The sequence below is a fragment of the Onychostruthus taczanowskii genome, unplaced genomic scaffold, assembly GCF_017590055.1.
Source record: "Onychostruthus taczanowskii isolate IOZ18803 unplaced genomic scaffold, ASM1759005v1 scaffold18, whole genome shotgun sequence".
Taxonomy (NCBI): domain Eukaryota; kingdom Metazoa; phylum Chordata; class Aves; order Passeriformes; family Passeridae; genus Onychostruthus; species Onychostruthus taczanowskii.
Genome location: NW_024499017.1, coordinates 6,865,675 through 6,882,838, shown reverse-complemented (window position 1 = coordinate 6,882,838; position 17,164 = coordinate 6,865,675). Strand labels below are relative to the sequence as shown.

General features: G+C 40.6%; 1 protein-coding gene across 5 annotated transcripts in view; it reads right to left on the bottom strand.

Annotated features, from left to right (window-relative positions):
* The window catches only part of CNOT1 (CCR4-NOT transcription complex subunit 1), a 55,769-nt gene that overhangs the window by 34,811 nt on the left and 3,794 nt on the right, over positions 1 to 17,164 (bottom strand). For all 5 annotated transcript variants that reach the window (XR_005952399.1, XM_041400982.1, XM_041400985.1 and 2 more), the window contains exons 2-14: positions 14,835 to 15,111; positions 10,984 to 11,091; positions 10,216 to 10,314; positions 9,648 to 9,716; positions 9,499 to 9,553; positions 8,919 to 9,122; positions 7,417 to 7,585; positions 6,054 to 6,180; positions 5,656 to 5,766; positions 4,249 to 4,419; positions 3,580 to 3,707; positions 2,400 to 2,640; positions 842 to 961 (exon numbers count right to left, since the gene is read on the bottom strand). Coding sequence is in view for 4 of the 5 variants with exons in the window: in XM_041400982.1 (XP_041256916.1) it covers positions 842 to 961; positions 2,400 to 2,640; positions 3,580 to 3,707; positions 4,249 to 4,419; positions 5,656 to 5,766; positions 6,054 to 6,180; positions 7,417 to 7,585; positions 8,919 to 9,122; positions 9,499 to 9,553; positions 9,648 to 9,716; positions 10,216 to 10,314; positions 10,984 to 11,091; positions 14,835 to 14,936 (1,704 nt within the window). In the remaining variant the exon portion in view is untranslated. The remainder of the gene's footprint in view (positions 1 to 841; positions 962 to 2,399; positions 2,641 to 3,579; positions 3,708 to 4,248; positions 4,420 to 5,655; positions 5,767 to 6,053; positions 6,181 to 7,416; positions 7,586 to 8,918; positions 9,123 to 9,498; positions 9,554 to 9,647; positions 9,717 to 10,215; positions 10,315 to 10,983; positions 11,092 to 14,834; positions 15,112 to 17,164) is intronic.

The window sequence follows — 17,164 nt, the reverse complement described above, 5'->3', positions numbered from 1 at the left end:
ATCATGACTTCACCTTCTTTGAAGTGACCTTGTGCTGAGAGTTTTAAATTCCTCTGTGATATGAAAAACCACCAGCAAGTGGTCAAGAGCTACTGAAGTGATATTGCTACAAAGTTAAGCAGAAGAACATAGCATTTTCCTGCAAACAGACCTCAGCCACTTCAGAGATACTTGGAATATATCTGCTCTAAGAGGTCATCTCTGAACACTGTAATTGCTACAACAAAACTGACTTCAAGCAGCAGCTGGTGCTCTTGCACTTTGAGACACCCAATTATTTTGCACCTAACTTTAGGAAGCAATAAAGGCCCCAAAGAAGTTAGCCACAACTTCCAGTTTTTTGTCAGTGTATAAAATCTAAGAACTAGTAGCATTCTCAAGAAATCCCCATTCCATTATGTTTCGCAGTGCCACCTTCACACAAACATCTGAAATGTTCTACATTCTCATTTCAATAATATTCAAGGTTAAAACAGTTAAAGCTCTTCCTGGATTCACACAGCAAGCAGTTCTGCTGTGCTGCTTCCCAAGGTACTTGTCAGCTAAGCCATGATAACCAACCCCACTGCAAATACCAAATACAACATCTTGGGCTCACAATAGGACAGGCTGGAAACATCTGGAGTCAGATACCACAACTCAGCTGAAGAGTACTTTAAGTCACATGAACAGAGGCTTTTTTTTTAAGATGAGGGACAGTAGCCACAAATAAATTCAGACATGCCTAAACAGTGTAATCCTTACTAAATTAGTCTAAATTAAGCTTAGCTTTTGTTAAAAGATGAGCAAGTCTGCATAAAGCACCAGCTAAAAAAGAATGGCAGTATTTTGCAAAACTCACCTTCAAGTCTTGCGCCACATCAAGAATCCGTGACAATTTTGCCTGGTCATATTGCTCCCCTCTCATGTACCATTCTGCCATGGCATGCATGATAAGCTGACGAATTGAAGGAGACTGACCCTGAGGAGAATTAAATTAGGATTGTACTTCACGATTCTAGTAACAGGATCAATTATGTGAACATTCAAGAGGGTACTTCACAACAAAAAAGCTTAACATACAAACATATTTACTCCTTAGCTTCAGAACTTGCCTCTGATTTGAGCTCTTTTTATGGAAAAATAAACTACCCAGGAGCTACAAGTAAATTATGTAGCTGGCTGCAAATGGTGTAGATACATACAACCCCAGCTCCTTCCTACCACTGTCCAGGACCAATTCCTCTCTATCATCTAACTGTTTTCAGACTACACAAATATTTATAAAATGTTATGCCTGACATGATGTCCAGAAGTGAAAATTCAGTACCACACCTTAAAAAGGAAAACACAGTATCTAGATCATTGCTTATACAGGGGCAATTTCAAAATGCAGCACAAGTAAGATTTTTATGGCAGCAAGGGCTTTGCTTAAAATAAAAGGGTCATGGAATGGCACCATGTCCCATGGCAATCATATCATTCAGTGCCCTGATCTCAGACCTACCCTGTGGAAAAACTGCCTCTTCTGCCATTTCAAGACCTCATGCAAAAAGCACTTCATATCTATTCTACCCCTCATCCTTCAATTTAAAGACTTCCATCAGGAAAATATAAAACATTCTTAGCATGACATCAGAGGTCAAGCTTCTTGCCATTAACACTACTCTAGATGAACAGGAAAACATGTTTGCTAATGCAGATTCCCTCCGACCCCAGAGACTTCCTCCACTTTAAATTCTGTATGACTTGGCTTAACCACCAGTGCACACAATGATGAAGGCCACACCAAACAAAACATCCATTAGAAGTATGGGATTTACATACACAGCTACCATATCTCTACATGGAAGCTCTCCTTGAAAAAGGTCAGCAGCCAGTCTCAAGTTTTCAGAAAACACTCAGACTCCAAAGGTAGTTTCTTTATGTCTAGAATAGCTTGCATCTTTTTGGCAAGTACAAAGGAGATTATTTTGGTTTAAACCTTCTCACCTCTTACTACTTCAAGTTTTTACACTTTAAATGTGTGAGGTTGAGAGTTGAGGGGGCGGGATAGGTGATGCTGCTGTGAGGGGTTTGGGGGTTTCTTTTGGGTTGCTTGGTTTTGCATTTTCCTTTTTCTTAAAATGAAACTGTGGTCAACTTTGTTCAAAGCTAAAGGTTTAAAAAGTCAAACTTAACTTGGGTCTCTGTACTTTTCCAGGAATTTTTTCTCAGTGAATATTATTGAAAATCAAATTAAAAGAGTTTGCTTCAAGTCAGGGAAGAGACATCCCACTACTTTGCATAAACCATGTATCATTTACCTCTTGGGTTTTAAACTGACCAGTTAATAAACCAATACAAACATTGCTGTAACTGTTCAACCCATTTGACAAGCTTTCAATTACAGAAACACACTACAGTGAAAAAATACTTACCTGTCCATGCCATGCATAGTGCAAAATGATGGCTGAGTTGGGATGGTTGCCAAGGAAAATTGGCATGAGCGTGGAGATGAGTTCATGGCGCAAGGTGTGCCAGGACGTGTTGATCTGCAGTAAGGCCAATACCAGCATATCTGGGCAATGCTTGATAGGAAAACTGAAGAGCTGCTTAACCTGTTCATACTGCCCCACTTCTGCCAATCGTAACAGAGACTCAATCAAATCCAGGCTCTTCCTAACAAAAGAGAAGAAAAACCAAATAGACAACCCCCACAAAGTTACCAAGCAGCAAGTTTACAGGATCCTGGAATCAAATGTTTTAATGCAGCAACTGTAAGGACATAGAAAGCAACACCCACTGCAAACAACCTGACACTGCAGCTCTTATGTACAATTAAGCCTGCAAGAAACCATAAAAATAACTCAATATCTTAGGAGCTCCTAATTATGTTAGGGAGGACAGGGAACTGAAAGCTGATATTGAAGAAATTCAGCTTGAGCTGGGTCATTTGGATAATGGAACTTGAAACATACTTCCAGCAACAGAATACTTAAAGCACCTTAAGAGTCCCCACTTCTGGAAGTTAGTGAGGAGACTCTACTTGTTTTGCCTGCTTTACAGACAAGTGATCATTGCCCATTTACTTGTATTCCTCATCCTTCAATTCCCTATTCTGGACTGTATAATTGAAAAAGAAGCAAATATCTGTACTGAAATAAGCTACATGGCTATACCAAAAAAGGGGTGTAAAGGTCAGCTCAAAGTCACATCAGTCAGCTTCATGCAGTAACTCACCAATAGCCACATACATTTACTAATTAAATTTTAGGACTTTCATACAATTAGAGCAAGTTTCTCTAATATCATCCTGGGAAAAACAGATTTAAATTTCAAACCACCTCCTCTGCCCCCTCCTTTCAGCTTGCAGGATATGCCAAAACACATCAACAGACACTCTCCAAACAAGCCGAAGACTCCAACAGAAGCAAGCTATTATGGAAGTACACAGGAAGTTCTATACTGTGAATAGTTTCACCAAACATGTCACAAATACTATTGGCTGATCTACAGCTACAATAAATCTGGCTGCATAAAGATAAAGCCACCTTTGACCAGACAATTGATCTTCCTCTAACTGTATGTATGAAAAGCAGTTGAGATCAGGTTTATTACCATGTAGCAATTTCTCGATTGTCATCCTCTGGTGGTGCTTTCAGGATGTCTGTGGCAACAGTATGGCAAGGGTAGTCAGCAAAACAGAAGATGTCAGGGTTTATGAGGGAATGTTGGATGAAGGAGAGCTGGAATAAAAAAAAAGATGTCAGAAGTAGTTTAGACATTAAGAGTTTCAGGGTTCCTTTCGCTTATCAAGTGCCACATTTTGAGAATGATACAAATTAACTAAGCTGCAGGGATGAGCCAAGCTTCACTGCGTGTTTTAGGCAAGACTGAACCTCACACTTGTAGAATCTGAGAATGATGGGTACAGACATGCTGTGGATACTTGTTTGCAAGAGCTGTGGCCTGGTTAATGTAACCAGGTAAACACTCCAGAGCACTGCCATGCAGCAGCAGTTCCACGCTCAGCTGCACTCCACACCAGAACTGTGCTGGGCCAAAGGCAGGGTCACAGAGCACAGCAAGTGACCATGTCCCACACAGTGCACTCAATCACACACAGTACTTCTGTAACACACCTGAGGATTGATTGTGCCTTACAGGCCAAGGGCTCAAATGAGGATTATCTAAATATTCACACTACTAATCTCCATTTATCATTTAAGAAACTCGCGAACTTTGCAAATATTCTACAGATAGAGCAAAAATGTTGGTAAACATTACCTGGCCCTCTGCATGCTTCCAAGGTCTGTATATGGCATTAACTGGAAAAACCTCCATGCCAAGCCCTCTCTGGATGCCAAAAACTACAATATGCAGGCCCTTGCTATCACGAATCTGAAATCCTGGATGGTCCAATTCATATGTCACTACTTTGAAGTCCAGGCTAGGGTTCTGCAACCAGACAAACAAGGATTGTGAGCTTTGCACATTAACATCTTCAGTACTGTCTTGAAAGAGCCCCTCTTCATCAGTATTGTACCCAGCTTAACATTCCACTCAACTTTTAGAAAGCAAGGGTTTTGTTTTAAAAAGAGATGTATTTATATAGTTCTGAGAATTTGATGCAAGTTAATGTTTTAAACTACCCAGTGAGATTGCACTTCCCCAGCACTACAGTAGCTGTCTCTCCTTCCAAACATTTAATTAACAATTCTTTAAACACCCCAAACATATAGCTCCTCTCTCAGCATATTAACTTACTCCCTTCCTAGGCTTTCACACCCTCTGATAAAAGCTAGAAGGGTCTGATCTGCTCACAAGCAGAACTTGCTCCTCCTTTTGCAAAATGTAAACTCCTAGACCTTGTAAAGCACCCAATGTATTTTCAGGAACAGTGTGAAACTGTATTGATGACGGAGCTTAGAGGACACTGTGGCCATTATGGAACACAAACCACTCATTTCAGAGATAGGTGAGCACCACAGACAAAGCTATTTTATGGCCCAAGGTTTAGAAAAATAAAACAGTGACTTCTGCATGGGGAACACACAGAAAAAATCCCATATAAGGCAAGCAAAGGAAATGGTACTCATGTTTAACTGAGTTCATCACAAAAATAGCTGCTCATAAAGCAGTGGAAAAACCTTCCTATTTCTATAGTGCTATCATACCTAAGAAGCAATAAAGAATAGTTTTGGAATAAGTAGCTACAAAAATACTTTCATTTTCATCACTAATGCCTACAGTAAGAAGTTTTCCAAAACAAGGTCTCTGATGCACAAAACTTTCCACTGTCAGAAATACATTGAAACACAAAAACCCTCACAGAACACATGCTGGAATACATGGGAGCAGTGTGAAATGAATCTCAAACTGCACTCAAGTTATGCATTCAAGTAGCTTCCATTTTCCAGAATTCCTCAAAATTTTCTTGTTCATGAGGGAAAAAACCCCAGCATTTAAGTACAGTTACTTAGAGAGACAGTTACGCATTCAAGTAGCTTCCATTTTCCAGAATTCCTCAAAATTTTCTTATTCATGAGGGAAAAAACCCCCAGCATTTAAGTACAGTGACTTAGAGAGATTCAAAGCTATTTGGGCTGTTGAGGAGCTTAAAAAGGTTTATGATCATAGTGAGATATGCCCTGCTTTATCCATATGAAAAACCAAGATGCTCACAAGACTTACCAGCTCTTTAAGAACATCAATCAAGACCTCCACATTCCAGGTATGGGCTTGGCTTCCATCACTCTTGTCTTTGCCATCACTCCAAATCCCACTGCCAGGAGCCGAAATAGACTGCAAGACAAATACACTGAATCAAACACCAGTAAAAAATAAAAGTCTCAATACCCACTGCCTACAGAACTCCCTGCACTAGAAAGATATAAACAGAAGTTCAGACTAGTAATGACATCAGTTTAACACTCTGAGGATCCTTCATTCATGAAAGTATTAGAGATTTACAGCAGAACAGTCAGAAGTACAAGTATTGAATAATACAAGCAATTGTTAAAATCCTAGAGACCAGCATTTTAACTCCTTCTTCTGCTGAAATATTATCCCCAGGAGAAGAGGCCACTCACTTGTAATGGAATTCCATCCGTCAGTCCTGAATGAGTTCGAGCCATCATCCCCAAAACCCTGGCAACCTGGGCAGCCGTGACTTCCCGAACACCAAACTGCATGATTATGTTGCGACATTCTTCGACACTAAGATGCAACAAAACAGAGAGATCTTAGAGGAAAGCAGGTTTCACTGCAGCACAACATAAGACTACTTCAGCCAAATTAGTCAAATGATCCAACAGAACAAAATTCCAGGACAATCAAGAAGAAAAATTCAGTAGACTATCTGTGCAATCATTTCTATGAAATGCACTGCAACACATTTCCAGTTCAAAGCCATGCGTACTGAAGTGACAGGGATGTTACAGAGATGTTTCACAGACTATGCTCTGTCAAAGCAAAAGCACAGGGTAGGTTTAGCACTCTTCTTGGTTAAAAGCACTTCCACTATTGATCTGTGATACAGAGCTTCAGAGACTCAAGTTTTCTGCTACCTAAAAGCTAAACAAAGGCTTTGAGAATGCACATTTCAAAATGCTGACATGCTCTCTTCAAAGTTAAGCTGTGAACGTTTGCCCTTCAGTCTGATAAGAACCATGGCACCCCTGAGCAGAGGGCACCAGCAAAAACCTCCCAGGAGACAAGAGAGAAAACAAAGAGCAGATGCCTGAGTTTCAACTTCAGAACAGAAACTCAAATGCCTGAGTTTCAACTTCAGGTTTTTTTCCATTTTGTGTATACTTCATAACTAGGCCAGGAAGATTTATATAGCATGAGTGTTTAAACTGTTTTATTAACAGGAATGTGTTAACAAAGGAAATAATTCAGTATCTTCCAACACATGGTGTTTTTACTTCTTGGTTTAAACAGAAACTCATGTTAATACCTTCAAGATTTCATCACCTCCCCAAAGTAATCAACAGTCTTTCTCTTGAAATACAGAATAAATTAATTCTACCTCATGCTTCTTACAAAAAAAAAAAAAACAGGTTAGCTTCTTTCTGAGGGCAAAGTTTTGCAAGAGCAAGTTCCTCCAACACTCTAGTGTGATTTAGCTGGAATTTATGTCTACCAGACACTTTCATTTTCACTTATGAAAGGGTGATAGTCAAATTCTTATGAAGTCTTCACAAGCAATGTGAATCCTTTTATGCAGCACTTCTTACCATGACAAAATTCTACACAGTGTCTACAGGCACGTAATACACATTAGAAGGAAGCAAAATACAACCAGAATTCAAATAAACGACCTCATAATACTTGATAACATTCTACTTATTTTAGTAGGTAAAGTGCTCTTTACCTTTTACCTCAAGAAACAAGAAGGAAAACCACCACCACCCAAAGTTACATGCTTGAAAATTACATTTTCCTACAAACCTTGCACAAAAGCCATAGCCAACTTCTTGCATGAAATCTGCCAGAGAACTCTCCATCATGGTTTTGGCTATCCCTCCAGAATCAGGCAGGATCCTGTCCATTAGAATGTCCCGTTTTTCAGGGTATAGAAGTGGTGCAAGCACCACAGGGCAACGCTCCTGGGGAAAATCTAAAGGCAAAAGTAACAAAGTGTCAAAACACCCAGAACACCAGCTGCACGTGAAAGAGCATTCAAAATTATTCCACTGCTGCGCTAGAGTTGGCCAGCTGCTGCAGAAATCAAGAGAGCACTGATGCAGCATCCCTCCATCCCATTTTCAGTTCTCTACTGGCACTGGGATATTCCTAGAGAAGAAGAATGTAGACTAAACTAGGCTCATGCAGGTTCACAGCAGCTCTGCAGCTGCCCAAAAGGCCAGCAGCTGTGCTGGTGTAAGTTTAGAACTGGATTGTCACTAACAGCAGTTATCCAAAAAAAGCACAGGGCAGGAAACAATAAGCAGTCCAGCAAAAGCCACTCCTCCAACTCAGGAAATATTAGGAAACAAAGGATCTGCTACTGAGTCTAAGAAATAGAGCAAAACTAAGCCAGGCACTTGAGCACAGAAAGAGTAAATATTCATTTTTTCCTTCCTGGCAGGCAAAGTTTAAGAGAGACTAGTAATGAGAGGATCATATCTGTGGATCAGAGTTCTGCTCACAGTGGAGAGCAGCAAAGCCACCTTGTGGGTGGGCCTTCCTGAGACAGCACCATTGACATACAACATCTCCATACCCTCCAGGGCTGTTCCAAGAGGAGTGCCCAATACCCCAAAACAAAGTGTCAGGAATTACATAAGCTAATACACTAATCTTTACTAAAATACATATGAGCTAAGAAGTTATATTAAAAAAATTAGAACAAATATTTTGCTCTTGTACAAATGTCTTCCTCTAGCTCTGTGCAGAACGAAGGAGTGGGTTAAGTTCAATTACCATCTTGAGTCCCAATACACCCTAATGTGACAGGTTTACAGCAAACACTGGTTTTGGAAAGGAGCAGACTACAATGGTAGCTTTCAGGAAATGAACCAGAGTTAAACTCAGAAGTACCTTCCTCACTGTTCTAGTGTTTCCTCATAGATCTGCATCTAATACAATAAAGCAATGCTTAAAATGCCTTTGTTTGAAATTTATATTCCTTACTCTGTAAGGGGGTTTTAAACTACAGTGCACTGAGCTGCTTTAGTTAAATCCACAAATACCATGCCATACGAGCGGACACAGACTTGAATATCCCTTACTCAACGTTACCAAAACTTTTCAAGAACACGGCATCACGTTACTTCTCACTGAAAGCAAACAGAACAGTGGTACTTTTCTGTTGGTTTAGAACTATAAAAATTTACTGAGTTCTAAGTCAGCAAGCTCCCCACCACTTCAGCACTCTGCACTGACAGCAAGTCATGAAAATCCAGCTCCAAGTCAGCATCTGGTCAGGCTTCCTGAACACCAGCACTTACCTCTACGTAATGTTTTGAGGAAAGCGTCAATCTGCTCCTGTCCTACCCCAAAGGCTCCCTTCTGCCCAAAGAGGAGATGGGAGAGGAGAAGGTGCAGGACCTCTATTGCAATATCTTGGAAGCCACCTTCTTGATTTCCACTGACGTCTGCGTCAATGTAAGAGCGCAAAAGATCCGGGAGTTTCTGTTTGATAAACTGGGCAGCTTTTGGAAACAGAAGAGTTAAGAGTCAAAACCTGGGATTCTGCTTTAATATGAGATTCATTCAGCTAGGCACCATTCTCTTAATTTGAGTTTGTTTACCACAGGCCACAACAATTCAGATTTAAACAGAAATCTTGTACCTGAGAACTCAAATATTAATGGACCACTACAATTTAAGATATCACAATACCCTAATTTGATTCATTATCAAGCAAGTCATTAATGAAATGGTCCTTCAACTTCACACAAGATGACTGTTGTCCCTCCCAATGGCACCACTAATTGCAAGATCAGGTCAGGCAGGCACACATCTACCCATCTAGAAAGCACACTGCTGAAAAAGGCTGTCCCTGCAGCAGTACTTTAGAAAACTTACCAAAACCTCGCAGATCTGAGCTGAAAGAGTTCAGTAAAGCCAGACCAAAAATCACCTACAAACAAAAACAAACATCATAGTAAGGGGACCTTAACCTTTCCAATTTGAGAAGTAAAAAAAAAGTATTTTTCAAATAAGCGTTCACCTACCTCTTGAACTTTACTTAATTTGATGACTTTACTCAATTGGGCAAATAAATGGGGTGAAGGCTTTAGACTCTGAAATAGGTAAGAAGAATACAATGGAAGTTATTTTGGGATTTATCTCATTTGCAATGTGTCAGACTATCTAGAGTCTATTTGCAAGCTTGGAATATTAGTAACAATTCTGCTGCAGGTTAACACAAAGCTTCTAACAACTAAACAACTTTCCAACTACTTTTGGATATATTTAATCTAAAAGCTTCTTCCATATATCCCACTATTTAACCACTATCATGGCTTTCATATTCAAAGAAACAGAAGCAGTAATGATTTGTTTTGGTTCTGGTGCCATACACAAGCCATGAAGAACCAACATTAGATGAAGTATTAAAATTAATTTGCAGTCATTCTGAGTATTGACTAACTTGCTTAGTTTAATAAAAAAAACCAACCCACACCAACCAGGCAAGCTCAGGTTTTGAAAAATTGACTACAAAGGAAAACTAGCTGGTTTCCTAGGGACCAATTCAGTGCAGTTTCTGACACTGGGATCCCCTTCAAGAAGCATACAAACCTTCTGATAGTGCAAGGGATTGTCAATGGCGTACGACAGCGTCGAGATAAAGTTTGGTTTTGTAATCAGCGACGCACACTCCTGGATCAGAAATTGAGTCTGAAAAGAACAAGATAACTTGAAGACTCACAGTTTTGTAACAGGACAATAAAAATAAACCTCTATGCACTGTGTACAGAAAAACTAAAAGATAAAATACTTATTTAAGTGCCCAAATTTTCTCTCACATCAACTAACTTCTTTTCATTCAAGCTTTTTTCAGGTTTGCTTTGCTTTTAAGACTGACAAAGTGATTAAACTTTCTCCATTATATGTGCAATGTTTTGCTTTCTGTAAACATCCTCACACATTGCAATAGACAACCCAAGAGTATTTGATTCATGGTTAGGAGCTAAAAAGTCTGCGGCAAAATTGCTTAAGGATGAACACACTCCTGCCAACAGACACAGTCAGCACCAGAAATGTCTGGTTAATGGATCTGGACAAACTCTTAAAATACACAGAAAGGCTTTCAAACTAGAGCACTGCATCTGGTAAAAGTAGCATTTGTACTGATGCAACCTGGTTTTTTTCCAGATTGAGAGATTGTAAGTCAGATATTGTGAGGATTGGCAAAAAGTGCTTGCAGTTGAAAGGCCATATAACAAGAAAATAAGTTTGTTTGAAGCTACTACTTCTAACCTGCCATTGTGCTTGACCTGGATGAAATCCCAATGAAGATTTTTAACAATCAAAATTAATAAACAGACACGTTGGTGTAAACTGTACCTGATGAAAATCTTTGCCACTGCTTTTACCATCGCCACTGAAATCCACGTGCGAGAATAGACAGCGTAGTAAATGCCTGTCTGCCTCCGGACCGTGCCTATTCACAATCTGGAAAAAAAGTATCAAAAAAACCAGCTTAGTAGCAAACAGTCATTACTGCTTATACAGAGCAAGATCTGGGTCTAGCACCATGGATACAGCAGTACTGCTAGTAGTTAAATCATCTACAGTTTCAACGAAACTGCTATAAATTTCCTTTTAATCAGTAACCTAGGAACGACATCATTTACTCTATTTGCAAATAAGAAGTATAAACAAAGAATCTAGACACAAGTCACTGACACAAAAGCCATGCATTTCAGAGGTGGTAGTCTTACAAAGCTAAGTAAAAAGGGGTTTTCAAGTCACCCTCATGATTCTGCCACCAAAGCAGCCCAGAATCCACACAGTCCATAGCCTCACTTTTCCCCATTTTCTCCCAAGCTCCAGTGCCTAACTCTGCAAGAACACAGCCTTGGGACAGCACCTGTGTAACGGGTGATCTGCATTTGCTGACTTACAACACCTATCACTCATTACTATATCTTAACAACATTTCATTTTTGTTTGCATCCCCTACCATTTACCTTAAGTTTAACTCTTAGCTACAGACCAGCTCATCAGCTTGTTGTCTGAAATAGCTGCAGACTGTTTCAGAACTTGCTCCTTTCTTTACACCCCAACCAAGTGGACAGCATGACTTGTTTTTAATAGAATCCATAGTGTCAGAAATGTGAAGCCAATCAACAGCAGCTTGCCTCTTTCACCAACAAGTCCAACCTTCATCTACTAGCAACATTTTTCCCACTATTTTCCCTTTTCTAGCTGCAGGAGAGACACAAATGTGCCAGCAAAAACCTGCAGCCCTGCCTCTGGTCTGACTGCCTACACCAAGCCCACTGCTTCACCCATCATGAATGTCCTTGCTGGCCAGTAGTGTCTTTGTGCAAAGAGACAAACAGGGCTGCTTTAGGCTCTGTCTGCTCTAATGTTGGACTGTTTTAATCTCATTTTTTCTACTGTTATCTGACGCTATGCTTCCCTTTCCCTCAGAGCCTGCTGATTCCAGTGGCTGCCAAGTTTTGTTCTGCTGGAAAGAAACTTCCAAGTCGAATCTAGCTCTGCTTCTTGACCAGAGGCTATAATATACATGCCTGTGGTATGTCAGTCCAGGATAAACAGCCCAGCTGTGGGGACAGCTGGGCCTTTGAAGGCAGCCATACCCCAGGATCAGGAAGATGCTCAGACTGGTGCAAAAGGCAGCAAACCTGAATTGACAGCAAATCCTACTACCTAGCTCAGCCTTCAGAAAACAGGCAGTTTGTTTAGGCAATCACAATCAAATACAAAGATTTGGATGTGGTAACAAGACTGACATAAAGCTGGATCAATTTCCTAAGAAGTTGCCAGGTGCTGTGTGACCAAGGTAAATCAATCAAAGTAACCAGATGCCAAAGAAAACTGTAATACTAAAGCCATCCACACAACTTGCCTGCATCAGAAGTAGATTGCTTCCTTGCACTGAAGTATCTTCCAAAGGACAATAATTTGAAAATTTAACATACAGGAAGGAAGGGAAGAGAAGGCTAGAAGTGCAGTGTATCTTATTTCAATTCTAGCTACATTCCCAAAAAAGCTCTTCCAGGAAACGGGTAATGAGAATTGCCAGTTTTCCTGAAGAAAGAGCTGAAAGAAACCTTTGTATTGGCAGCCTTGATACACATTTACAATTTACAAGACAGTGTATCCAGTCATAAAATCAGATGAAAAATACTATTTTTTTACTGCAGGGGTCACCAAGCACTGACAGGGGCTGCCCAGAAAGGCTGTAGAGTCTCCATCCATGCTGGTAACCAAAACCTACCCAGACACATTCCTGGGCAACCCACTCTAAGTGACCATTTGAGCAGAAGGTTGGACACACCAACCTCCACAGGTCCCTTCCAACCTCAACCAGTCTGTGATTTAGGATAAAGCTTGAGCCACTTGTATTTGGATTTATCAGGTAATGTGTTTAGTCAAAAAATAACTCAATTTTTCTAGATTCAGAAAGTTTTTTTTCCTAGATAAATCCATCCACAAAGCCCTTTCCCCTGCACCAACCAGGTTCTCCTCACCACTTAAGGAGAAGGAGACCACAAAAACTCACTTCAGAGGAAATCTTGGTTTAGAATTTGTGTCTGACAAATGCATAAAATATTTCTGAGTTTTTTAAACATACATTCTATTTATTTAAGCATTAGCTATATTAAATGACTACTGATAACATATTTAAACAGAAATTAGTTCCTCAAGCTTTGCCACTGTTACACTCGAGTGATGTATATAAATGTGTCATTTTGGTCAGCTGAGACAAGAACAACTCCAAGTATGAATTTCCACAACTCTACATGCTTAAGAGGGAAACTTTGTAAAACTGAGCAATCATGCCAAAAATTTACCCCAAGCAGTGTACCATGAGACAGAGTTACAGCACATATATTCTCTTCAACTAAAGATATATTGTATCAGCAACCACAAAAGTAAAGCAATACCAGGGAAATAAAATTCAAAAATAAAAAATACAAAGGATTAGGATTTTAGGATGTAGACTTGAAATTCTAGATCTGCTTTATAACCATACACAATCCAGCTATTTCCACAGACCAGGTCCCAGCCTCTCACCCCTTTCACCACAGTGAAGCTAAGAGGCCTGGCTGAAGGGAAAGGAACAATCTGTCCCCGTTTGAGAGAGCTATGCTCCAAGTGAATGGCAGATCAACCATATCTTCTCCCAAATCAAGTCATGCTTTAGTCATACCTTGCTGCAAAAACCATCTGTTGAAACTAACAGTGATCAAAAGGACAGCACGATCCCAAAAGAGCCCCTGGAGTACTGAACTTGCAAAAACATGAGAAACTTACAAAAGTTCAAGAGACCCATTCCACCTTACACTTAAAAAGCCAATACTGCTGAAATCACTCTCTTCTCACCTCAAGATAACCAATGAATGCACTTTTAAAGACATCAAATGTTACAGAAACTCACTGCTTAAGCCCTCTGGCCTTCTAATCTCATTCACACCGCTGCAGGATTGCACTGCTGCAAGAAAAAAACTCAACTTTAAGTGGCCCAGCTGTCTGCTGGGAACTGAACTAAACCAGTTTCTAAAACTAGCTCAGTAGTGTTCACTTCCTCCTAAGCACTCTGCAGATAATGCTTTTCAGTCCACCCTGCAAGTCAGAGCTATTTTTAAAAAGGTCAGTTAAAACAGAATTCTTGCCCAAATCATAGATATTTGGGTTTTAACATGCAATTACTCTGCCTCCCTTCTGAAAACCCAGGGCCAAGACAGTCAGCTCGCTTCACAACCAAGCCATGAGTCACTGAATGAAAAGGAAAAAAAATTTCCATCAGGGGAGGAGAGAGCATTCAAAGGTAAATTACAACATACTCAGGCTTTCAGTGCAACAACTCTGAACACTGAATGTATGTATTTTCCTCCCCTTCCCAATCAGTGTTCCATTGAATGGGCAAAAGTGGAAAGATTTAACTGGAGAAGTTATGAAAGCTTTTCATGCCACCCTTCAGGAGCAGCACTTAATCCTGATATTCAGCTACAAAGTTAATACTGGTCTCAGCTCTGAGCTGCAGTCCATGGCTTGGCAGATGAACCAGCAGGAGTATCAGACACACCCTGCAGTTCCAACACCACGGAAAACAGCAAACAGTAACACATGCAAGAGCACGGCAGAGTACAAACACAAACGAGAAGAGAAAGTCCAGTTCTCTTTACAACACTTATTTTGTAGCACTGGATCACGTTACTTACATGCTGTATTTCCTGCTGGCTGGCTCGGTAGTTTTTCTTGGTTAAATTGTCCACCAGGTAGCTGATTTGAGACAAGGCCAGCGAGAGCGAGTCAAGATTCATTGCTGGTTGGGGCGGAAGCAGGCGGCCGAGCCCGGCGCAAAATCACCATTATTCCCCTTTAGTCACCTCAGAGACAGGTCAATTTTTTTTCCCCCAGTGAGCCTTTATCTGTTTCTGTGTTACTTGCTTCAGCTCTTCTTTCTCAGTTGTCTTTGTCTGTTCTGAAACATGGCACCTGGAAAACAGTATTAAATTAGATTTAAGTTCTGTAGCAACGTCACATAACTATGCTCACAAGGAAAATTAAGTAGTATTAAGTTTTCACAACACAAGCTCTGTTGTTTTCACACTACCTGACCACTCCTGTTTCTGCATTTTGCAGTCTGAAAGAGCCAGCAAAGAGCTCAATCAGTAGAATCATTTTCAGCACCATGAGAAAAAAGAAAATGAGATTAATAATGAACTAGATACACAGCAAAAATAAGAGGTCAGAATCATTCAAAACATCCATGATAAACTAATATAAAAAACACACTTTTACCATCTCTGCTATATTTTGCCCCAGTACATCCAGGCAGTATTGCCTCAACCCTGGTACACCAAAACAAGCAGTCGTGAATGAGCAACACACAAAGAACTGCAATAAACTAACCCTAACATTTGGCTTAGACTGAAACAGCTTTCCAGTGAGCTACAACAGCAGAGCTTGCCAGCTTAATAAATTTCTATGACAACACAAAACTTGGCACTTGACACCTCATCTGTTAAATTACAGATTGCCAGTATGACAAAATTGCATCCCAAAGCAAGTCCTGCATACCAACAGTGTGGGGAGCATCAAACGAAGCCCCAAGCTGCTGAGAAGCAGCACTGTGCATTGTCAAAGGTAGAACCAAGCTGGACAGTCACAGCTTGGAAGCTCTACCTGATCAGAACACAAAGGTCACTGGGCTTCACGCCAAGAATTTGAAGATCCCTTTTTCAGAACAAAAACTCTTGCTTTGTGGTCTTGGCTGTCCATGGCAAGAACCAGCAGCACATGACTGGTGCCTCACCATGGAAATGGACGGCCCGGTGATGCGTTTGCCTGGCACGTGGAACTGAGGGCGAACCGGCCCGGGGAGCATTCCTGCAGCAGCACGGCTCGGCATGCCGGGCCTCCCTCTGCCAGCTCCCACAGCAGCAGCGCACAGCGAGCTCAACAGGCTGAGCTGGGGGCAGGCAGAACTCTGCTTCCCATTCCCTCCACACACAGGTTTCACTCGCGTGCACTCGGACCCGTACCTTATTTAACATCTGCCTACGCTTCAAAACACGAGCAGCAACAAATCCTGCCAGAGGCAATGAAGATCATTTTGCTGTTTGAAAAAATTTATTATATTACACAAATATATGGGTAAATCATTTGTAAGAAAAGTCAAATCAACTGACTTGCAGACTTTCAGTATGCCAAAGAAAACCCTGACTACTCAATGAAGGTATGCAAGATCCTTCTTATGCAATAAAGCTTACATCTCACAAAGAACAAATTTTCAAGCAGTAATAGTGAAAGTATTCTTCAATGACAAGGCAGCTGGTCTCTAAAAGAATTTCAGGACACGTCTAAAACCGCAGTAAGAAGAATTACACAAAACTTCCATTTCTTTTTAGTACATCTGACAAGCTAGAATTCACTACCTTTATATATAAAGGTTTGAAAGGCCACTGACTGTGGAACATGTAGAAGGGAGGACTGGCACAGAAGTTTGAAAAGATTTCTCAATAGTACAGTACCTGATTTTTTTTTTTTTAAATAACCATTAAATTCCTCTTTTGGAATAACCTAGAAAATGTCACTGGGTTTGGCAAGTATATGCCTTCCAAGACAAACTTACTGGAAAGGTTTAACATACATGACCAATATAAAGCTTCTGAAAAGCCTTTGTTAAAAATCAAGCACACACCACAGGACAATACTTTCCCTTACTAAAACCAGCAGTCAGCAAGGGGAATTCAGTCCCATCAGAGCACCAGCTTACAGCAACCAGCCTGGAGAACTCCCAGGCTGTTTGAACTGCCTACAGGACATAACACAAGACTTCAACTTGGCCAATTTTTAAGGCAATAACAAAATTTCAGAGTTTCCCTTTCAGGCCCCTAGGAAGAAAACCCACATTTCTCAGGGCATTTTTCATCATACCAATACAAACAGCATGGCAATCACGCCTACTCCACCTAAATCTCAGGGGTTTTAGTACTGAAATCCTCACGCTGGGCTCAAGCCTCCCTGCTGCCATACAACACACCGA